Source organism: Neophocaena asiaeorientalis, unplaced genomic scaffold (genome assembly GCF_003031525.2).
Source record: "Neophocaena asiaeorientalis asiaeorientalis breed wild unplaced genomic scaffold, Neophocaena_asiaeorientalis_V1.1 scaffold398, whole genome shotgun sequence".
NCBI classification, from domain to species: Eukaryota; Metazoa; Chordata; class Mammalia; order Artiodactyla; family Phocoenidae; genus Neophocaena; species Neophocaena asiaeorientalis.
In genome coordinates, this window is record NW_020173416.1 from 2759329 (window position 1) to 2785141 (window position 25813).

Consider the following 25813-nt stretch of genomic DNA (forward strand, 5'->3'; position numbering starts at 1 on the left):
ATTCTGATACCTGAAACCATCTGTAAGTGCACAGCTTACTGTTTTCATTAGCATAACATTACTATTCCATTGTCTTTATCAGCATAACTTTACTATTCCAGAAGATTCTTCCTTGGAAGATAAAAGTTATAAATAACTTTATTGCTCATTCCAGAAGCTTCTTAAACAGAAAGCACCAACAAACGGTTTATACACCAAGACTCAGAAGTCCTTGCCTTGTCATGTCCGTGATTTCTAAATGATTATATCATGATCCTTATTTAATTCTAATCAAGCCCACATTAAAAGAACTGCTTTAGGGCTTCCCTGGTGGCGCAGTGGTTGAGAGTCCACCTGCCGATGCAGGGGACACGGGTTCGTGCCCTGGTCTGGGAGGATCCCACATGCTGCGGAGCGGCTGGGCCCGTGAGCCATGGTCTCTGGGCCTGCGCGTCCGGAGCCTGTGCTCCGCAACGGCAGAGGCCACAGCAGTGAGAGGCCCGCGTACCGCAAAAAAAAAAAAAAAAAAAGAACTGCTTTAAATCAAATTTCAAAACCTCATAAATATCCTGACTTTGCCGTTCCCTTTCTGAGACTCTGAGACTAAGACTTTGTTGAAGTGGCACTCTCTCTCACCAGAGTAAGAATAAACTCAGCCTTTTATCAACAGGTTGTTTTAATATTGGTCAAAAAGTTCATTTGGTTTTTTTCTGTAAGACGGCTCTAGTAGTGCTTACTTGTCTTTAACTTCATTTGAAACAATTTTGTTAGATTGTATTATGACAGCTACAATATCAGTGTGCATTAAAAAAATACCGTATCAAAATTGGTGAATTTTTGTGTAGCCATTTTAACATTGAAGATGGAAGAAAAAAAGCAACATTTTCGGCATGCTTTAGTATTTCAAGAAAGGTAAAAACGCAACTGAAACCCAAAAAAAGATTTGTGCAGTGTATGGAGAAGGTGCTGTGACTGATCGAATGTGTCAAAAGTGGTTTGCGAAGTTTTGTGCTGGAGATTTCTCACTGGACGACGCTCCACGGTCGGGTAGGCCAGTTGAAGTTGATAGCGATCAAATCGAGACATTCACTGAGAACAATCATCGTTATACTCCACGTGGGAGATAGCTGACATATTCAAAATATCCAAATCAAGCATTGAAAATCATTTGCACAAGCTTGGTTATGTTAATCGCTTTGACGTTTGGGTTCCACATAAGTTCAGTGAAAAAAACCTTCTTGACCATATTTCCGCATGCGATTCTCTACTTAAACATAAAAAAAACGGACTGTTTTTTAAAACAAATTGTGACGGGCTATGAAAAGTGGATATTGTACAATAATGTGTAATGGAAGAGATCATGGGGCAAGCAAAATGAACCACCACCAACCACACCAAAGACCAGTTTTCATCCAAAGAAGGTGATGTTGTGTATATGGTGAAATTGGAAGGGAGTCCTCTATTATGAGCTCCTTCCGGAAAACCAAATGATTAATTCCAACAATTACTGCTCCCAATTAGACTCACTGAAAGCAGCACTCGACGAAAAGCGTCCAGAATTAGTCAACAGAAAATGCATAATCTTCCACCAGGGTAATGCAAGACCACATGTTTCTTTGATGGCCAGGCAAAAACTGTTACAGCTTGGCTGGGAAGTTCTGATTCATCTGCCATATTCACCAGATATTGCATCTTCAGATTTCCATTTATTTTGGTCTTTACAAAATTCTCTTAATGAAAAAAATTTCAATTCCCTAGAAGACTGTAAAAGGCACCTGGAACAGTTCCTTGCTCAAAAAGATAAAAAGTTTTGGGGAGATGGAATTATGAAGTTGCCTGAAAAATGGCAGAAGGTAGTGGAACAAAACAGTGAATACATTGTTCAATAAAGTTCTTGGTGAAAATGAAAAATGTGTCTCTTGTTTTTACTTCAAAACCGAAGGAACTTTTTGGCCAATTCAATAGTTTTGCGGTGCTAAAGGAAAGTTACCTCTTGCTTGAACAAAGTTACCAAAGTTAACTCTTCCTTGGACAATTCTGAACAAGCTCTATTAAGTTCTAACTTTTTTCCTTTCTCTAGTATCTGCTGATTTTTGCTTTGATACATTTTTATATGTGCTAAAAAAGAAGTTGATCATAGTTTTCTTTTTATTAGCTACATTTTGGAAATGTTTTCCTTGAGGATAGTTAATTCAGTAAGTAAATGAAAAAATGATTAAAATAGAAGAAACTGTATGGGGTATACAAGAAAGATTAGTCACCTTGCCTTGGGGGAACTCAGAGAAGCCATCACAGAGGAGATCACACTTGAACTGAGTATGGAAGGATAAGTAAGAGTTTTCTAGGAAAATAAGGGGAATGGATATTTTATGCTCTGAGGGAAAGGGTCCCAAGGAATAGAGGCAGGACATAGCACTGAGAGAATGGGAGAACTGCTAATAGGGTCTCTATGACTGCAATATAGTACTACATGGCAAAGGAAGAAAAAAAAAAAGATAGAAGTAGACTAAATAAGCAATGAGATTAAGAAGTTCAGAGGTAGAACAGCTCATGAAAAGTCCTGGGTGTGGCTATGGGCATGAGTATGAGTTACTAAAGCAGTATTGAGAGGAACGACCTTAAACTTATAGAACTCACAGAACTAAGAGGCTACAATGTCGGATGGGCTCTCTACATGGATCTAAATGGCTATATGGACCATCTACATGATTATTTTATCCTAAGAAAAGGTGAACAGAAAAACCTGGACCATCATAAGGTCCATCCAAAGTGATTAACAACCAACAAGCCAGTTAGAGCATAAGTGAAATGAAAGCAGTTCTAACAGCACAAAGATCCATGATAGAGGTGAAAAAGGTTTCAAAGAAATCTGTTCTCAGTAAGAAATTTTTTTAATTCCTAATCACCACAATCACTATCAGTGATCCATCATCATCTCAGGATCAACAAATGGAAATCATACAGTAATCATCAAAAATGTCATTTTAAAATTTCATTTATTTCTATTGTTTTATTTTAGTAAATATTGAATCATCACTTCCTTGACTCTTAGTTTTCTCAACCTTAGGTCTTAAGAAGGGATTATAGGACTTTACATCTCCTATTATTGAAGCACCTCCCTCAGATTCACACGCCTGTCAGATGTTATGAAAACTCACAAAAGTATACAAGTTAAACATGCCTGTTTGCATTTATTTTTATATAACTCTAATATGAAGGTCCTGGACAAACAACTGAAGTGTGCTTGCCTAATAACTCAAGGTTTTCAAGCTAAGGTAGCAGATTTACAACACAGAAATGAGAAAATCTTACATTAAAAAAAATAAAATGAAACAAAATTTTACCTCTTTGAAGTTCTCCAGGTACTTTTTAAATTGTTAAATAATACAGACATTCTACTGTAAATAGAAATCATTCCATTTACTAAAACTCCCAGTGGTATAAGTAAGGACCCATTTCAGTATGGTCCTCCTGCACTTCTTCTCTTGATAATGATCAGGAAGAAGATAGGGTGATACCATTAATATTAAGTGACAGAGAACAATATCTACAAAATTAGCATTTATACAGCACTTTTCTCTTAGAATCCCAAAGCTTTCAAGGCACAACCTTTGATGTCACATCATTTCAAGGATACAGGTAAGGAAAAGCTATTTATATTTCCTTTTTATAAGATAGGAAAATGAATAATACACAAAGTCAGAAAATGAATAATACACAAAGTCAAATGACTTCTATGCAAATGTTATTGGTGATAAAACAGAAAAATAAGGTTTCTTCATCTTTGGTTTAGGGCACTATGTTCTGAAATATGCTGCCTGTGAAGATAACATCTTTTAGGAATTCATATTCACGAAATGATTATGATGTACCTGCTTAGGGGTCCTTTTTTTCTTTTTTAGATTCATTTAGTGGATTTATATTACATTATTTTCAGTGAGTCTGTTTCCAAATAACTTTTTGGCAGTGGGGCAATTAAAGAGGGTTCTCATCTTGGAGTCACAGAGGAGCTCATTACTACCCTAACCAGTAGTGCTGTCAAAGTTCTGATGTCAGAACTTGCAAAAACAATTGTGATAAGGGAAATATTCATTAATATATTGATACTGTTATTTTTAGAAGGCAAAAGCTCTAAAATTCATATTCTTGACATAAATTTTCCCCATTGCTCTTCTTCATTCTTTCACCAAAATGTCATTTTTAGCTTTCCTTCTTGTTGAACCACAAGTTCTAATCCAGTAGTCCATCTGAAATAATGATATACTCACTGGCTCTGAGAATGTTCTCCTTGCTGCTGCACCTGGACTGGACCTGCAGAGAGAGCATAAACTCAGTAATTTAGGGCTCATAACAGAGATAGCCAGATATGTATATTTAATGGGCAAACTCCTGAGGTCTAGGAGCAAAGGCTTTATGTATCTCACATATAAAAACATGTTAATAAAAATATGTCACACTTATTCCATATATTTTTAATTTTTCCTTTTCTTAAAGAAAGGACTGATTTCTAGAAAAAAAACTGGGGGCACAATATTGTACATGGGACAAGGGTAAAACTAATGGCATTTTTTTAATTGATGTGTATTGGAAATCAGTATATGGGAAAAAATTCAAGTTACCACATATTCAGTTGTGAATTCAGATGCTTAATATTAAAGATACTGTGCTTATCTCTTGACTAATAATGCAATTCAAGTAATAAAGCTGTAATCAAATGTTCATTGGTAGTCATTTTTAGTTACATATGTTAATGAGGGGAAAAGAGAAATCTTCATATACAATATTTACATGTGAGTCTAATAACCTTTGTTATTTACTGATTATAATAATTGATTATAATTATAATATTAGTTATGAAAGATGTTTCAATTGGAAATCAATGAAATTGAAGTCACTTATTTGCCAGTTCTTAAGTGTGTATATAGTTATCAATCAGAAACTCATGCTGATTCAAATATTTCAGGTCAAAGTGGAACATTCTTTTACATGTTGCAAAACTGATGAATTCAAGGGCCATGCTGGATGGCATTGACACTTGTTGATTTCAGAGGCAACTGTATTGAAACTCCACACCTCTTCTTCCCACTCCCCAGCAGCTTGCCCCAAATGGTATACACAGCAAATTAATTTCTATCGCTTAACACAGTCTACTATTGTAATGAAACAAATTATGAAAGTAATGTTGCAACTTAGGGTGGGTAATGGTTGTCCTTCCCTGAAAAAAACAATTGTTAATGTTTAAAGAAACAACAATAAAAAAAATCACATACATACAAGACACACCAAAAAAAAAAAAAGAGAGGAAATATAATTCCAGATGTTAAAGTTATTCTCTTTTGGCCCAGATTGTTTAATTAGTTTTAAATACACTAGAATGAAGATGCTAATCTGTAAGATAATATTCTTATATTCTTTTTTCGAAGTTTTATTGGAGAACAATGCTGGACCAAATGGGAAAGAAATTAATGACTACTTAAAGAAAATAATACAGTAAGGAAGACACGAGAGCAAGGAAAAGAAAAAAAAGAGAGAGAGGTTTGAGGAGGGTAAATCTAGTAGATAGAAAAGAAAGTATGGTCTTATAAAGGGGACAATACGTAAATGCAGAATGTTCTGCTATTTCTTATTGAAAATTCATACCAAGAGGGTAAGAATGACCAATGAACTTGCTGCAAAATAAACAAGCAAGTTGGCATACCATGGAATGAAAATAAGTGTTAACTATATCACTAAAGCCTTAAAGGAGAAAAGAAACAAACACTAATAGACAAATTAATAGACAAGCTTAATAAAGAGATAAACTACATTTTAAAAACGATTCAAAGAACACAGGAGATAGCCAAAAGAGTGAGAGAAAAATCTGGAGAGAGAAGGAAAAGAAAGGGGAAAATGTTGAAGGACAAAAACAGAATTCAAAGAAGTCAAATGGAAGTCAAGAAAGTCTTCAACAGGATGTAGAAACAGAAGGAGCCAAACCCATAGCGCAAAGCAACGTTTGCGAATGGAAAGCAGCTCCTTTGATCAGTAATAGTTACTCTTAAGTCGTATCCTCTATTCCTCCAGAGTTCATCTTTAAGCCCTTCCAATCTAGAGTGGAGCTAGTGTATGGATAGAAACAAGAGATTTACAATGAACAGAGCAGTTCAGATGAGTAGTTCAAATTGTCTCATCAAATGTTTCAACAGACTTATATAATGTCTAAATGGAAATGGAGGTGAAGTACTAGCTGGCTTTACCAAAAAAAGCAAACCAAATCAAAACCACAATAAAAAAAACACTCTCTCCCTTTCTTAGGTGGCCTAAAAATTAACAAAAAATTCATTCATAGCATTAATTTTTTTTAAAGTAGTTTTTTTTTTAATTTACTTTTTAATTTATTTTTGGCTGCGTTGGGTCTTTGTGGCTGTGTGAGGGTTTTTCTCTAGTTGCAGCAAGCAGGGGCTATTGTTCGTTGTGGTGTGCGGGCTTCTCATTGCAGTGGCTTCTCTTATTCCAGAGCAGGGGCTCTAGGCACGCAGGCTTCAGTAGTTCTGGCACATGGGCTCAGTAGTTGTGGCTCACAGGCTCTAGAGCGCAGACTCAGTAGTTGTGGCACATGGGCTTAGCCACTCTGCGGCATGTGGGATCTTGCCGGACCAGGGCTTGAACCCACGTCCCCTGGATTGGCAGGCGGATTCTTAACCACTGAGCCACCAGGGAAGTCCCTCATAGCATGAATTTAATAAAGAAACCCAAGTCTTGCTTTGTGGCACATCAGTTTAGAACAATATATTTCAAACAGTTTTGAAGAGAAATTTGGATGATGAGAAAAATTCAATATTCTGAATCTGGGTTCAAAAATTGCCAACATCAGTATAACCAATGTCTTCTCATTTACATTACATTGGCTATTTGACCCAGATTTGAGGGAAATCACTTTTAAAAATCAATGATTAAATGAACTTCTTTACTGTAGTGATTTTGAGTACACATTAAAAAATTGAGAAAATTAATTTAAAACATTTTAATACTTATGTGTGCAGTGGATGCCCTTTTCTGTACCATGAAACTTGTCATCATTATAATACTGACTTAATTTAATAAAATCCCAATATGAAGACTTTGCCTAGCTCACAATGTAATGGGATTTACTTGAAAGAATAAAGTTGAGAAACAACTATTGTTCTCACGATATGGACTATAAAAAAGGTAACACAGGTCTGTTTCAAGTTTTATGATTTGCTGTTGTTTTTCTTTATCTTACCTAATTTGTCAGGGATTAAAAATGAAAAGTATGGTGTTGGATGATCTGTTACTTTATTCTACTGGATTATGTTATTTTACTAAGATAACATTTATAGTATTGACAATTAATTCCCCTTTCAACTGAAATCAAAGCTAAAATCATGTGTAGAAACAGTATATTAAAGTCAATGGAGGAAATAAAAAACACAAGAGACTTACTGAAAATGAAGGTATTCATTTACTAATCAAGACTGCTTTCAGACATCAAATAATTCATTTAATTTATTTCAACATGTGTTTACATGTATAATTTTTGCTGAAGATCACATTGTCCATTAAGACATCTTAAGCAATGAAACAGAAAACAAAAAGAGGGAGAGCACGTAATAAACGGTAAGGAAAAAAAGTGAAAATGCTTTAAACAAAGCTGAGAAAACTTTAACAAACAACCACAATCTTTAGATACAGTTAGAGAAGTGACTTACCTTATGCTTAGGTCTTAACAAGAATAGCACAGTGTTTAAAGTCAGCTCTTCATTATGGGAGGTACAATTGAAAGCCATAGGTTATAATAACATGAATTGCTACACAGAAATGAAGACTTTTTCAGCCCAACATGAAAAGCTAACTCTTACGGGAAAACATTTCAACTTATGTTTAATGCAACATGAAGAACATTTGAGGGTGTAAACATCAAAACACATGAATCTCACACCAATAAGAGAGAGACAGCCCAATCTCTCAGGAACACAGAAGATTTAATCTGTGACCATAATCTGTGACACATAAGGGAAGGCACATCACTCTAACATAGAAAGATGCATGCATAATGTGTAAGCATCCACTGAAAGCGCCCACACCCAACCCCCATCCCACTTGTACACACAAAAGCCCACTAAGATACAGAGAAAGAATGTAGTGCCAAGCTGTTATGAAGAAAGCAGGACACACGGAAGCACAGCAATGGTCATGTGATTTGAGAGGTGTTCTTCCCTTAAACCATCCCATCACCATGCTTATTTTAAAGAAGCCAGGAAAATACCCCCTTCAATGCTGCAATAGCTACGAGCCCCCAGCTTGAAGCTAGTGTGTGGAATTTTGATCACCGTTCCCTGCGATGTCAGGGGCTCTCCAGTGGAAGCCAGATGTGTAACACCAGTTAGTGGGGTACAAATATGTGAATAACAAACATCTTTTCCCTTCTGCATTTCACAGAAGTGAGGGAGGAGAGAAACAAAATAAAACCCATGTCAAGAATAGGTTCATAACAATATAAAGATGTGTAAATATTAAAATGGAGATTACATTTGATTGCAGGTTAACATAACTCAGATTTCATAAAAACTGCCTCTATTTTGCTGCTCACTGGGTTAATTTGTATTCTTTTTCCTTGTAAATATTTGGAATAAATCTATACAATATGGCTCATATTTAAAATTTCTGAGCAGTTGGTCAGATGGTGTCAAAGTCAAGAACAAAAGTCATCTTCTTTGATGGACATTATGAAAGCCCTCTCTATTTTTAACATGATTTTACTGGCTGGCAGTTACATTTTAAATTAAAAATTAAGCTTCTGTATATATGCTTACTTATATAATCTGAGAAACTCTATGTCAGTGGTTTGCTTTAAATTTTAATCTGTTTAAATTTTAAAGAGCAAATAACAAAAATGACTACTTATTTAGAAATTGTTAGTAAGCTCCCTATGTACTTTTCTTTACTGTTGATAAATCTTATTTTAACATGGGCTGTTCCAGTCAATAAGAGGGTTTTATCAGCTTATTAGAAAAAATGTCAACTTTGGATTCCTATTATTGATGACAGTAGTTAACTTTATCTGTTTTATTTTTTGTATGAGATGGGTTTTGATTCATGTGTGGCATGCAATTTAGTTAGCAGATTTTTAATTGTTTAAAGATCATTTACTTATATTACCATTTTCTCTCCCTCATCCTATTCTTAGCAGGCCAGAATATCTTGATCTTTACTTTAGCATGTCTTTATTATTTTAGGCTCTAGACCCTCCTTTAATCTTACTTTCTTCATTGGTAAAATAAAGACTGTTATGGGCTCAAAGGAAATAATGTATGTATCAGTGATTTTAAGCTATAAAGATGGTAACAAATGTCAGTGGTTGTTATGATCAGTGGAGCCACTGACAGCTGTGAAACATTCTGAATTATACACACTCCTCATTATAACTTTCTCATCAGCTCAAAATGGAGGCAAGTTCTTATTTTTGATGGAAAGAAAAAAAAATCCATGTACAGTTGTATGTTTTTCTCAATAGGGATTGACCAAAACTTTTTGGAAATGTCATAGCCATACGGCCATATGTACTGGTAGGAATGAAAGCCATATAATCTAAGTCATGGAGCAAAGTCTGAACTAGCTCCTCTAGCATATTTCTTGCACTCCTGAGCTTTTAGACCTTAGACAAGCTATTTCCTCTTTCTAGAATACTCTGTTGCTTATTTTCTGATCCAAATACTACTTGTCCTTTAAGATACAGCTTAAATTGTATTTGGGGCAAAAAATATTCCCCAAGTTCCTCAACCAGAAATAATCTCTTCTTTCCCTGAACTCTTTTAACAGCCTTACTGAGAAACAATTTACTTACTATAAAATTCACATATTTTAAGTACACATTTGATAGCTTTTAATAGATTTATATGGCTGTCCAACTATCACCACAATCTCGTTTTAGGGTATACCTAAATTCTTAAAGCCTCTTAACTGAACTTCTACTTTAAGAGTTCTCATAGTTACTCACATTTCAATTATTGATGTAGGTTCCCAAATATACTGTTTATTTTTGGAGAGAGAGGACCATGACTTTAATTCTCTTCATATTTCTAACTAAGTCAAATATAGTGCTTTGTATAAACATTTGCCAAATCTCAATGTATTTATTTTTGTAGTATAGTTTTTTTCAATCTCAGCAGATTCAAATTTATTATTTATAGTATAAGTATGATCATAGCTATTCCTGTACTATCTTAAAATGTTTTTTATTTATTTGGATCAGGTAATAATAAGAGATACAATATGAAAAGTATGTGGATTATAGCAAAGAAATATCTGAATACCCTATAGAATGATTATAAGAATTTGGAAAACAAATTACTATTAATACTGCTTAAGGTTAATCAAATAGTGACATTTGGAGTCCAATAAAGGTTATTCTATACCATAGGTTTTAGGTCAGGTTAAGAAGATTTCTTTGAGAGAACAGAATGTCCTGTATCTCATAGGTCAGGTCACTTGAATGACAGAGATATTTGATGTATCATGGCCCTTTTGACTTTAATTTCTCTACCTTATTAAACTTATTTAAGAGTAATCTGTCTCTGAAAGAACAAACTTCACTGAATATCATTAACTCATAAAAGTAAAACTGAAGAGAATAGAGAAAAATGACCTCATTGGCATTTACTCAGATTACTTGCCTCTTTAGCCTACCTTGAAAGAGAAGGAAAGAAAGGATTGATTTAAACAACATTAAGCCAACAACTCTACAATCTTAGACTCTTAAATTCTATTTCTTTCTCTTCTCCCTTCTTATTGCAAAAATGGAGACTTGGTCTAGAAAAGCTCCGTTCCATAGTTCTATTCATTCATCACTTTATCTGGATAAATTAGGATATAAATATTGGGCTCATCTGTGCCCGATGACCATTTATTTGTGTTTAATTTGTGTTTATGATATCACAATACATATGTGACTGAACTCAAGAGTTTTATTTATAACGTGAAAGGCAGCATGATAAAGGAATGTTCTTTGGAGTCCAGTGGTATGGTTTCTGATACTGGTTTTTCCTTTTCTGATCTTTAGAACATTAGACGACATTCAACATCCTGGAGTTTTAATTTCCTTATCCATAAAATGAGGAAAATTAAGCAGGATAATATATGTAAAAACTATTGTAAATGAAAAAGAGCAATACAAATCTAAGTCATTATTATTATCCTTACGTACATTTTAAGTCACCTACATTTTATATAGGTAGAATCTGAGGCACAATGAGAATAAAGAATTTGCTCCAGATCATGCCATAAATCAGGGACAAACAGAAGACTATATAATTGCCAATTTCTAGACTAAAGCTTCAAAAAAGGCTGAGTTAAGGTGTGAGGTTACCACTGCAAGGGTTAATCTAATTCTGTGTTGTATGATTTTAGTCAAGTTATCTCACTTCCATGGGACTTAGTTTCTTTATCTGCAAAATGAGGATGTTTTCGGGGGTTTCAGCTGAGGTTGATGGACCCCTTGAGAGAACCTGTGGATAAAAATGAGGGGTCCATTTACTGTGATGGAGAAAAAAATTATCATTTTTATATTCACCAACCTAATTAAATTTTACTATTTTCTTTCATTATGAGCTTAGGTGACAAATTATAGTAATAATAGCAGAATCTATCGCTTCAAATTATTATGGATATTTAAAAATATTGTGTATGTTCACCAGGATTTCAAATTACAGTAGTCTAATGACTTGCTGCTAAATTTTGTTATTTGATGTGTTTTTAAAAAGGCAGTATTATTATATCATAATTTGTAATAGATATTTTGCTAATGATTTCAATTTAGTTTTTTTTGTAATCCTATGTATTTTATTATATATATATTTAAAACATTTTTCTGAAAAAGAGTCTGTAGGCTTTGCCAGATTCCCAAATGGGTCTATGGGAGCAAAAAGGTTAAAAAAAACTCTGAACTAGATAACTTTTAAGCTTCCTTTTATCTCTAGGATTTTGTTGCTGTAAGAAATCTTTAACACCTCCGTCTGCTGCCCTTTATCAAACCACATATAAAAGAAGCCCTTCTCTTTTTGAGAAAATTATATATTGGTCACTGAATTAAGCAACTGCCCATTTAATAGACAGACCATCTCAGAAACAAAAAAGATACATGGCTTTTAAAAAGTTATAAAGACCTCAGACTTAAAAAAAAAAATTCTGCTTTACTTGTTCTTTTCCCATTGGTTTAGATAATTAATTAAATGGAATAATCATTTAACTGTCATCACATTTCAAACTCTCTAACCAAAGGTGAACTTACACACACACACACACACACACACACACACACATACGTGTGTGTGGATAAATGTGTATCATTAATATTCTTTGAACCCAGTCATACCTTGATCACAGGTAGAGAGCAACAATGCTGTTATCTAAGTATAACATAAATCTTTGCAGGCACACAGACAATATTTATAAGCAACATAATTTTACACATCTTTTCCAGAGGACCATTCTTAATTGTTTTCCCACCACCATTTGAATTACTACTGTCTTAAATTCCACTTAGCTTTCCTAAGTCCTAGGTAAATGTGAAGAATTTCTCTTTTTTCAGTATTAACCTCTTCTAAAAGAAGCTGAACTATGGCAGGTTACACAGCTGGTGAAGTGAATAATTACCATTAAAAATGAAAAGCCTATTTATGCTGCTTTATAGGTAACATGGTGAGTTCCTTATTCTCAAAGAGAATACTATAATATGTAGAACATATCTAAGAATAGAACTGATCACACTATGACTCAAGGGAATAAAATTTGAACATCAATCGTGAATATTCTTAATGTATTTCCTATTTAAAGCTTTAATTCTAAATTGAGTCACTCTCAATGACCTCCAAAAAATTTGAAAGTCCTAGGTTGGTCTTCCCTTGGTACCAACAATATTTGTGAGTTGATTTTTGTTCTGAGAATTTTAATGTTGATCATGATAAACATGAGGAAAATACAACTACCTAATTATATATATATGTATATATATATATATATATATATATATATAAATTATATATATATAACAAACCTAAATAAAATTTTTTGACTAGTAGGGATTTTTCAATTATTGATGACACAATTTCTCAATCTTCAGATGAATAACTGATTATTTTAAAGAGAAATTTATATTCATTCTAGAGATGAGAAAGCAAGGATTGTTACTGGCTTTAGATCACACAGTAAAGTAATAACGGAACTCAGCCCTCTTGACTTCTAAATCCATTTCTCTGTACACTAGTAGATGACCTTATCTCTCTAACCTACCAATGGCAAGCACTGCATTCCTAATTAGACCTTGAACTTTCATTGACTCTTTGCTCCTATTTCTCTTAGCAATGAAAACCATTAAGAATAGGTATGTGAATGCAGGAATGAAGAAAAAATGATGTAATGGAAGGCAGTTTGGGGAGTAGCACTCTGGAGCCAAACTGGATTTCAATCTTGATTCTATCATTATTAGTTGTTGAAACTGGATTAAGTCATAATCTCTCTGTGTCTTTGTTTTCTTATGTATAAAATGAGAATAATACCAATAATTAACTTATAGGGTTGTTGTGAAGAAAATGAGATAATATACATAAAGTGCTTGCTTAGATGAATATCTGGCCCAGAGTGAACAGTGTATGAGTATTAACTAATACTGTGTTTGCTGTTGAAGGGCTATGTTCTACTTTGGTAGAAATAGGACTGAATTGATGCCCTGCCGTTAGGCCGTAGCGCTGCTAGGATTGCATCGATCTTCCTGTTTGTACTGTTTGTAACTATGGCCCCATCTTAAGTATTTCTAATTGAGAAACAAAACCTCAGGAAACCGAAACTTAACCAGCCGCTCTCGCTTCTGTAACTATGCTTGCTGAACCCTCTTTTGCAACCATCCAACCAATCAGACGGTGACTAGTGTCTTTGTTTAAAAGTTAACCTATCAGTGACTAGTGTCTTTGTTTAAAAGTTAGCCAATCAGTACTCCCCACCCCTGGAAAACCCCGCAGAGGGTCCCGAGCTTGTTTGTACCTGTCTATAAAAGAGCTGTACTAAACTCCATCGGGACCTCTTAGCGTCACCGGCAACGACTGCGCGGAGGTCCGGGTTCGAACCTGCAATAAATGACCCTTGTCGTTTGGCTTTGACTCTTGTCTCTGGTGGTCTTGTGGAGGGGTCTCGCGACCGTGGGCATTTCACTGTTGTTATCAATACTATTACCATTCTCTGTTTGGATGATACTCTAGATCTGTAATAAAGAATGTTGTCTAATTTCTTTCATGATTTTGACAGTTCTCATAAATAAGATCAAGTAAGATTAGTTTAGATAAGTATTTGAATAGAAAGTTTAAAAAAACCCGAATATATCTTATGAAATAAAGCCTAATAGATAGTCAATAATATAAAAACCTGAATTATTGAGCACTTGTAATTATTATCATTTTCCGACATTCTTAGAAGAAAATCACCTTCGTTTTCATTAAATATGAGTTTTGAAATGCTGAGTTTTTAACTAGATTTAATATTCTTGGTTTTCCTTGAGTGGTAGCAGAAATGTGCCTCCTTGATATAAAGATTATTTTGAGAAAGAGCAGACATAAAAGAGGCTCTGAAAACAGAGTAGAAGTTACCTTTTGTAAGGGAAATTTACACTTATGAAATAAATTTCCATTTATACTGGGGTCTCAGTCCTCTGGACTTGGAAGAAGAACGATGACTCTTAAATCACAAGATAAATCTTGTCAATGGAGAAGGCACCAATTTAATCTATATAGCAAACCTTATTCTTGTTTGCTGTGCTTTTCCTGGGAACCTCTCTGTAACTGGCCTTACTGCCCCCACCTTTCATTTGTCTTTAGTTGAGGATGATATTTAAACTGGTAGTTTAGGCTATCTTAGGGAGTTACTCATCTTTTCCTGGTAGCTCCCAAGTAAACATGAGGTATACATGTTAACAAACTTTTGTTTTCCTTCGTTAATCTTTTATCACAGGTGTCTCAGCCAAGAACTCAGAAGGGTACATGAAAAATTATTTGCCTCCTCTACACATTCTTAAATGTCATGTCATATCACTTACTTACTCATTAAAACAAAACAAAAAACCTACTATTTCTACTGAGTGTAATATACCACGTAAGAGTATGGCTGCATTGTTCTCCTTTCTAAATCAAAGGCTGTTGTATTGCAGTTGTTAAAAAACAAAATTCAAGTGAGAAAATTTGACGATCTACTTGACTTTTTTCAACATTCCATGAATCAAGCATCATCCCACCTAGTAATTAGTTAGGAGCTCTGAGAAGCTGTACAAAATGGAAGGTTTTTGAAGGCAGAAAGGCAGTAAGACAAGGAAGTCATAAACAAAAGAAAGAAATATTTTAGGCTAGGCTAACTTCCTTGAGGGTGGTGGAGCGGGGTGGGGGAAGGCAGGTGTCTATCAGGTGGATTGCCTCACCAGTGCTGGCCAGGAAACCCTAGATTGACTAGTTAAAGGTTACATTCCTGGGAGAGGCTGAAACTGCAATTAGGTTAAGTGTTAAGTCTTGGTTTGCTGATGTAGGGTTTAGCACAAGTGACTCCATTTTGGGCCTCTTGTTTCTTTTTAAACACAGCATTGATTTAAAAAGTTGTGACTTTTATTTCTCTAAATGCTTAATTAGCATTCGTAAGACACATGGAAGATGTATGAAGGCAAAGACATTTCTAAAACATATTAGTAAGTAGCAATGATTTAGAAAATGTTTAGGCAGTTCCTGTGAGGCCTGGAGATATGAGCTAAGTTTTCTGAAGTCTTATATTGCAGCCATGTGTGGTGTATATTATATTGTCAATCAAGTCTCTCATGACCTAACCAAGTAAACAGTTAACAGATATAGTTTGATATTATTGTTAGACTTCTGTTTACATTATACATATCCTTTCCATTTTCTCTGAATTCTCAAGTTTTGGATGTCTAGGCTTAATCAAAGGAAAGGCAGAAAAATCCACTGTCATTAAAACAGAACTTTTGGCTTACAGAGAAAGCATAACTATTAAAAGTTATTATTTTTTTTGAAAGATAAACTCATGACTCCCAAACAAATATAAAATGAACATCTGTTAAAGATTTTGTCTAAAGTGTTAATTAATGAGAGAACCAGGAAGATGTTTTAATTGGTTCAAAAGAGAATCAAAAAAACACACATATATGGGCCATCAGGAATGTTGAAATGAATTTTCAGATTAACTGAGCAAAAATCAATTGTATTTCCAACTGGACACAATGTGCATTTCTATGGATTAGGATCATTTACATTACTATTCATCTACTACAGTTTAATCTTGTACAATAGCTCAGATGGTAAAAGAAGGAGATGTCTCAGAAGGATGCCCTAGATAAGACAGCCAATAATCATTTTCATTTATTTCAAAGTCTTTCACAATTTTACCTGATAACTTTCTGACCTGGGAGTAACTATTAATAGAATTTATGTCTATTAATTGAGTTCTAGTTTTGTTTAGTTTAGTTTTAGATACTTCTTCCCCTAGTGTATAACTTTGCCTTATAAGATTATATGAAATACCTACTGTAGTCCCTTTTAAATGGACTTCAGTTTTTGTGTTGATTGTAATATTAAAATAAGTTTACTACATTGAAAAAATGGAATTTATATGAAATTTGCATTCTTTTTAAAATCTGACTTGAAATATATAACTTCCAAGTCTTAATACACACACATTTTTGTAGTTTTCTTTTTCATCCAAGTTCAGTGAAAACTCAGTTTGAATATAAACCTTATCTTGTCAAGATTCAGTCATGAAAAATTCCTAAGGGAAAGAGAACCTTAATATTTATTAAATCGAGGTAGTCAGTGTATGGGTGTTTGTCAGCTATATTCTTTACTATATATTTGAAATATTTCATTAAAAAATGAGAACTGTAAAAAAAAAAAGAAAAGAGGGGACTGATTTACCAAAGGACACTGACATGATGCTGTCCATACTCAAATCCTTTGGCTTAGATTTCTTACATTTAGAATTTGGGATCATCTGGATACCCTTTTGCCCTCTTTATTCTAAAAATATCCAATGCCAATGATTTCAACCCAAATATTTTTCATCATTTTCTTTTCTCTTTACTAAGTATACACTGTACTGAGAATGCTGTTAAATTGCAACCACTGTCCTTGATAGTTTCACCATTAGCCAGTTTACTCCCTCAACCCTTCTCAGGATTGCTTCAGGTAGCTTTGCTGTGCCTTGCATTGCTCAGTTGTTATATGAGGAATACAATCACAATCAACTCAAAACTCCACAGAAATGCATCCATCAGAGCTTTCCAACTCTTAAATCTCTTATTTACTAGCTGTTCTTAAAATTTTTCCACATAGGGAATTCTTAAATAATAATTCTTCCTTGTATACATGCTTCTTTATTGCTTATTTACTCTACTGTCTCTGTAGAACTCCCTACTTTCTCCTCTCTTTTCTTCAGCTCACCATCCATGTTATTTCTTTCTGTTAAATGTTAATACCAATTAACATGGGAGAGTTCATGGGTGATTTTTCCTCCCTCTTTGCTTATCTATATTCTTTACTGAACATGTGAAAAACAAGACAAAAGTCATTGAAAATGAAAGGAAAATAGAAACTGTCATAGAAAATGATAGACATTTGATTTTTTAAAAAATTCTAAAATTCAAACCTTTTAGTATAATATAGATTGACCATTATAATATTTGTTCAAGTCAGTCTCAGTCAATTGCTGATAGGTTTATTTTGAACCATCAACACATACTTCCTCAGTCCTTCCTCTGCATACATATCTGCGATAAGATACTTAGGATTAGTTTAGAGTCTATAATCATAGAACAGCTGTGAAGCTAACTGGTTTTATAAATTGTAAACCTGGACTCATTAGCATTATGTTTTCACTCATCTAAGCTGAAAAGGCACATAAATACTTTATAGTCTTTTCACAGGATCACTGTATTTTAGACTTAGAAATTTTACCTGTAGAGATGTTATATCTAATTCATTTATGCTAGTTTCATCCAGATTACCTCTCCTAGACTGCTGTGAACTAGTTGGCCTAGAATTGAGGCACAGTATATGGTTGAGTCACCATATTTAAACACTAGAGCAGGTATGTTCATCTTATTTTGTCCCTTTATAGCAAAATGAGATACACATATTCATTTTAACAACAATCATTAAGGTTCATACTCTAATTCTCAGTGGCTGAGATGGGTTTTCACTGAAAATGGAAAGGAAAACAAGAAACAGCTAGATAAAGGCAGGTAATTTCTATTATAAAACACACACAAGGAAAGGGGAAAGCAGCACAGAAAAGAGTGAAGTGTAGGGAACTGCGTTAGGAAGGTGGATGAATGTAAATGAGGTAATAAATAAGGGAATGAGGATTCGTAGAGATTATTCTCCTCTTCACACTTCTTACGTCAACCTTCAAAACACACGGCAGACCTTAACACCACCAATATCATCCCTGCTCTGAAACTGTCTTTTAAAGTCAAAAGTCATAGCTTATAAAATTTAAAGAAGTGTGTGTGTAAGAAAAAAAAAATAGGTATTTTGAAACACATCATGACTAATCTTTTTTTTTTTTTGCTGCATGCGGGCCTCTCACTGTTGTGGCCTCTCCCGTTAAGGAGCACAGGCTCCGAACGCGCAGGATCAGTGGCCATGGCTCATGGGCCTAGCCGCTCTGTGGCATGTGGGATCTTCCTGGACCGGGGCACGAACCCATGTCCCCTGCATCGGCAGGCGGACTCTCAACCACTGCGCCACCAGGGAAGCCCCATCATGACTAATCTTAAGAGCAGCAGCAAAATTTCTCTTTGTGGATGGGATATTTAAAAGGAAACCAAAGTGATTTCAAACACAACTTAAAACAATGACACAGTATGACCACATCCACCAGGATAAATGACTCGGTAAAGCAAAGCCCAAGTAGGTAACTCTAGCTGGAGAATATTTCAGACCAAAGTCTTGAAACAGAGGTCAGTTATGCTGAAAGACAGATAATTGCAAGTGAAAGGATAGTGATATAGGTGGACTGAAAGAGTGGTACCTAAATGAACGCTTCAGAAATGCTACTATCACTGACCTGTAATAGTGAGAATGGCTACAGAGATCCTTGCTATATGGTGGCAGTTAAGGTTGAACAAATAACCCAATATTATTTTGACTTGTCCTTTGAACTCCTGAACTGTGCTACATGGCTCTAAAACAGATGAACTGGGGAGATTACAGATAAACTTGTTATGTATAAAGGGAAATGAGCTAAAGGAGGCAATTTAGATGATTCTGAACTTCTGGTCATACAACATTTTTTGTTTGTTCAAACTTCATTAACCTACATATCAAGGTTGGAGTAATTGACAGTTGCATGGTTCAATTTCTGTACTTACATTTATTTGAGAACATCCTGATATAAATTAGGTAAAACTTAATAATTCATGCCCAGAAAAATTGTTTAGGAATATAAAGATTAAATGTCCAATTTCAGGACCATTCACTTGCTTCCCATCTTTTCAAGATCAAATTGTAATATCAAAGGAAAAAAGGAAGGTTTATTCCACTTGGAAAAATAGTGTCTAGTTTATTTTCTAGTAAAGAAAGAATGTATATATGAAACAAGACAAATGCTTAACGGAACTAATAAAGGGTGCTGATCACTTGATCATTAAACCAATGCTCCTAATTAAAATACTGAAGGCCATTATAAGGTTGTTTACAAAAACAGCTTGAAACTGTCATGGTATGAAGGAGTTAAGTCATGTTCAGTATATTTAATGCTGGATGATTAGGCTGTGAAATCTCGTGGCAAGATAATTAAAACCAGTCTCATTTTCACCCAAACTACTTCAGACTCTTGAGCCAAATATTTGAGATTAAGAATTGACCCAACATTTCCTTATACAACCTCTTTCAGTTCTCAATGGCATCCTTTTATCTCTTTCCTACTCTCTCACTCATGTGCATGCTCTGAAAGGATGCCTACCTCCTCCGATGAGAAGTACTAACGACTAATTTAGCAGCATCTGACTGCAAAAGATCATTTTTTCCTTCAGTTTCCACTTTTATTCCTGGGGAATTCCCTTCTCTGTCAAGCACTGTACAGGAGCTCATCATTAATTACTGCAGCTTTAATACTAAATTCAAAGGGCTAGATTGCTACAGAAGTTTTCTTTCAGTGCAGATATACACAGCAGCGTTCTCAAAGAGCCATGCATTAGTTCATGCCATGCTTCTCAACAAAAAAAGTTAGGCATGGCAGCCCAAACAGAATTGGATTTAATTGCTGTGTGCTGGGATAGCAGCAAGTTGCCAGAGGGGGGGAAAAAAAAAGCAGCAAGCCTGATTTTTATGACTGTAGGCAATACTGACTGCAGAATGGCAAGGACAAAATTTCAAAAATAGACCCTTCTTTTCTTACCCTAAGGCAGACTCAGAAATAGAACAAGGAAAATTGCTAATATAATTGAAAACTGTGGCTATAAAAGTTCATATGAATCTGAATTCCATTCAGGGTTTCATAGAACATGAATCTAAAAATATCTTTAAGGTCTTTCTGAATTCACCTTGTTCTATAAGTTGTTCCTTATGCTCTGCAACTATTTAATATGGGAAAGTTAGAATAAGTGACCAATTTTTAAAATACTGAGGCAGAAAAGGGAATGAAAAACTAGGGCTTGTTTCCTTTTTCCATCTCTCCCTTTCTTCCCTTCCCCTTGCCCCCCACTTCTCTGTTTCTTTTTTTTTTTTTTAATTTCTTATAATGCAAAACATTTGAGTACCAACATACCTACATTTTCTCCCCACTCAATTCCAAGGGATATATGCCATTCTAGTTTTCCTATTCATAATACACATCGAGATGTGTTATATTAAAAATAATGTTATTTTATATAATAACATTACTATGTTTCATAACATAAGTCACATGGAAACTAAGTCAAAAGCACTTTAAAAGGTAGATTGATAAATGTTAATAAGCACATATATTTAAAAAGCTGTATGTAATTACAATTTATCATCCAATGCATTGATACTTATTCATGGATAAAAAAATATACCTCACTGAAAAACCAAACATGAATCTGGGTTCCTGAAATACTTAAGCTGAAGAGAAGTAAGTGAATATGATAAATGTGCATACCTATGAAATACTCTGACATTATATACATGTAATTACACAAGCTGAACTTTTAAAAGCTAACGGAAAGAGTATTACCATACATTATCCATTTTTATTTCTAGCTTAGCCTACTGATGATGATAGGGTGCCTTGTGGAAAAACCCTCAACAGTTCTTTATAATTCCAAATTATGTAATTCTTGTTAAAAATGAGGATAAAATGAAAACTCTATCTTAATGAGAGATGCTGTGAAAAGACAAAAGAATACCATTTAAAAATTCTTGAATAATAGACATAGTACACATAGGATTAACAAGACTGTGAATATTATAGATTAATCTACTTTGGAGAATGATAGCTGCAATTGTAAAATAGGGTGTTACTAGATAACACAGGTAAGTGCCTAAAATACACGCGAAAGACTATCAGTATGATAACAACGGATTCCACAGGATTCAAAACATGCCCTTAAATTCAATTGAGTAGACTTAAAAAAACATATCAAATTCCTTTTCATAAACGATATCTCCTTTGCATATGCTATTCATCCTGACTTATAATGTTTACTGGAGTCCTCTGTCTTCCTATACCACTCCAATGTGTCAGATAGCTTAGCAGAGCATAGGAGAACATTTAAGGGGTGAAAATTTGCCATAAGCAATGGAAATAAAATGTAATATCATGCTTTGCTTTTATTTCTCTTTTCCAAAGAGGTGCGTACTTTGCAAATAAATTAAATAAGACCTACCACCAATTTACAATAACTGACACCATCTCTGTGTGGCCTAAAGAAATATGGCATTTTTAAAGTTATAAAATAAGATCCCAAGAACTCAAATCTATTCTAGGAAAATCTACCTTATGCAAGTTCCTTTTTGGGACTTACTGATAACTTCGTAAATTTTTGAGTAATTCCCCCATGACTATTTTGTAAACACAGGACCTCAAAATGATAATTTTCCTATGGATTTTTTTTGATGCTAACACTGAAGAGCTTTAATTTTCAAGCCAAAGGCATTTTTTTCTAGTAATATTTTCAAACACCACAGCCTGAATACATAGAATACGATTTAAAAAAAGACAATATTCCAATTTGTAAAATCCTTAAGTGAGGCCCCATATTTAATTTTTGCTATGTTCTCTATATACTTAATATGGTAATATCTACTCTGCAGTGTAGATGTTCAACAGACACTAGATGACTAATTGTGACCTACTGGTAGGGTCTGCAATAATCCTGGAAGCATAAACAATCAAGTAAAAATAACTATCATATCAAATACAATTTTTACATTAATTCAGGGCATCAAGATGCATTATAGACTTTCAAGCTCTAAGTATGTTTTTTATCTGCATTTGGCACTATGACTGAACTTTCATGTAGAAAGCAAAATGGATACAGGATACTCAAAGTCCAGTTCCTTTAAAATTATACCATTAATATTTTAACAGGATAAAAAATCCTGTTTGCTACATTCATTATAATATTCATATATTAGTTTTCTCGTGAACAGACCACGCAGTAGAAATCACCTCTTTTAATTCACAGTCATATGTTTGTTTTACTTTGCTCAGCTGGCTCAAAGACCTATAGCTTGTTTACAAGATACTAAGGACACAGAAGGCATTTAATAAGTCAGAAAAATCAGCATTCACTAGAAAGAGGAATTAGAAAATAATAATACCATACTATAGAAAGCTTATTGAAACTTAACTATATAGGCATAACCCCTTCATATAAACATTCAATTTATAAATTCATTCAACAAACACCGACTGATGGTGCTGGGGAGAAGTCCTTGCCCCAAACTGCCAGTTTCCCTTCCCCTTTACCTTCCACTACAATGAGTACTTTAAAGAAGATGTTCCATCTGAGCTGTTGGAAGAAGAAAACAGAATGTAAGATCCTGTTGCCATTCAGAATTTGCCAGGGTAAAATTAGTTTGGAGTAAGCTGGATTCTGTTAGAGGTTAAAAAGCATTTTCCCAAGAAATAATGTTACATATAGTACATAGATTCCTACATTAATCCATATATGTCTATTTGACCCTCAATTCAGTTAAACCGTAGCACCATTTCAGCTTATTAAGGGTTATATTAACTTTTGAGAACTAGCCTAGGAATCTGGTAACCAGTTATAAAGTTGTTTTCATTGGAAACTGCTTTGCCCCACTTATAAGTTGGTGACTGTCTGTAGAGTATGGCATATTATGGAATTTAAGGATAATATAATGATGGGGTTCAGGACATGCTACCCCAAAACATGGCATCTTGCATACTGAATAAAACTGAAGAAGTATGAGAAGATGGCAAAAGCAAGAAGGTCTCTTGTCCTTCCTCTGCCCTTCTCCCCTGAAAAAGGTCAAAACACCCTCAAACAAGAGGGGTCCTCCTTATACCCTGAGGAAAGGAGCATCGTTTTCTCCAAGACAAAAGGACACCAAGAAGAATAAGAATGAACAGGCCTTACTAAGTTTCTTCTAGTTTACTACCCTAAGCTCATACTTTATGCCCCATCATATTTCTCTGTGACTATCCCCTTTTCATCAAACCTAGCATAACAACACTCAGATTTAACTATTTCTTCGGGTCTTCATTTCCTTATGAAGACTCCCGTGTCATGTAAAACTTATATTAAATAAATTTGTATGCTTCCTCCTGTTAATCTTTGTCAGTTTAATTTTCAGATCCAACCAGGGACCCTAAGGGGGTCAAGAAAAACTTTTTCCTACCCTAAAATAATAATTATAACAAAAAGTGCTATTCTTTTTAGCCATAATCTTCAGTGAGGTGGGGTGTGTGTGCATAAATAATCCAGCCACTAAATAGGAAAGTGATTTTGAAGAGATAAGATAAAAACTGGAGAAGACAGTCAACTCATTGAATGAAAAAAGATATATCTCGTAGATATATGTTCATATATATCATCTTCAATACACTTGACAATGATTAGGAAAAAGAAGCAAGGCAGGAATGGCACAAGTGCTGACATTAACTTGTGTCAAGTTGACAGTGAAGCTAATAATATTTGATATTTTAGTCAGATTGTGGCTAACAACCATATGCAAAACACATTCTACTGTGTGACAAATGTAGCACATAATATGTCTGACAGAGTTAGTTCAAACTAAAAATAACTTTACCTTTAGGCCTTTAGTATAATAACCAGTATTGATAATAATAATTATTATTATTTATTGAGTACTTATTCATATCAGGCACTGCACCAAGCAGTCTTTAGCAATTCAGTCCTTAAAGTGGTATCATTTCCATTTTATAGAAATATGAAGTGCAGACAAGTTAACTTAATCAAGTTTACAATCAAGTGCTTAATATTACAAAGCTAGTAAGAGGCAGGGCTGGGTTTCAAATCTAGGGCTGGGATTGAAATCTAGCCCAATCTCAGATTTTTACGCACTGTGAGACAACCAATAAAACAATAATTACCGCCAAAGCATGAACATCTTTGGAATATGTTAAGAGGCTGGTTAAAGTTCTTGATTCTTCCAGAAAATTAAAAAGCTTATTTAAAAAAACTCTCAAATGAAAACACGGCCTCATACTCTCAACTCTTAAATTCACACACTAAGCATGAAGCTATTTAGAGATTTTAGTACCCAAAGAATAAGGCAACAGGGAGAATTCCCAAAGAAGAAATATTAAGTATGTTTTTAAATAACAAATGGCTTCAGGAAGCACTGAACTACTTAAAAAGCAAAGAAAGAATGACTATATCTTTTTCAATTCTGGGAGAGAATTAAGCCCTGATGCATTATACATCCATTGTATATAATGAATTAACTTCTCTTTTATGAATCTAGAATGGCACCATCTTCACAGGAGCTTTAGAAAATAGCCACACAAGTCACTTCTTGTACTGTGGTTTAGATGAGGAACTCTGGCTAAGAAAGGAAGTGCTTTTCAAAGGGGAAAAATAAGGTGACTAGAGAAAACTGATAATTCTATTTGCTGAAGTCCAAGCTATATATTCCATTGTATCCAAATGCATATTTCTGTAAACAAGTAAAAGAAAATTTACATTGCTAGTAGTCAAGAAGATATTTATCAAAATCTTTAAGAATTAGAACAGGATTGGTGGTAAACCAAACCTGTCTGTAAATCTATGGGTATGAACCACATCAGGGTATGGTCATGAACTGCTCAGAATTCATTAAACCTCTGTAATTTACAGGAAGCTGTGCAAGCATGCATTGGTATTACCTCCTATACAGAAGTGACAATTGGGTTAAGAAAGAAAAAGAAAAATGGAGACACAATGCTGGCCTGTGGTGCATAAAGGCACATGAAGGAAAAGAATGATGGGCATGAGCCCAATGGGGAGTAAAAATCACTTTGGTGTCAGTTTCCCTCACTATTGGTTACAGAGTACAAAAGCCACTGGAAATTTATATTTTGAGCCTTCTTTTGACTTAAATTGCCTGTCAGTACTCCCTTTGTGTCTTGGTAATAGATGAAGAAGCTTTAATCAGAGGTCTGATTATTCAACTTACTTATCAATCAGTAACATTAGATTCTGACTACAATTTTGCTGAAAGCTAACTAAGAAATACTTACTGACTTAACAATAAACCTCAACTTTCTATTATTATTTTTTTGCTTGTGTACCGATTCTGATTCCCATATGAATTCCCATCTGAATTTACGAGAGTGTGATTTTTCATAGACTTTTAGTTCC

At 34.4% G+C, this 25813-nt stretch overlaps 1 protein-coding gene across 2 annotated transcripts in view; it reads right to left on the reverse strand.

Moving 5' to 3' along the window:
• The window catches only part of GPHN (gephyrin), a 601186-nt gene that overhangs the window by 176756 nt on the left and 398617 nt on the right, over positions 1 to 25813 (reverse strand). For both annotated transcript variants that reach the window (XM_024747262.1, XM_024747261.1), the window contains one exon: positions 4248 to 4290. In XM_024747262.1, the coding sequence (XP_024603030.1) occupies positions 4248 to 4290 (43 nt within the window). The remainder of the gene's footprint in view (positions 1 to 4247; positions 4291 to 25813) is intronic.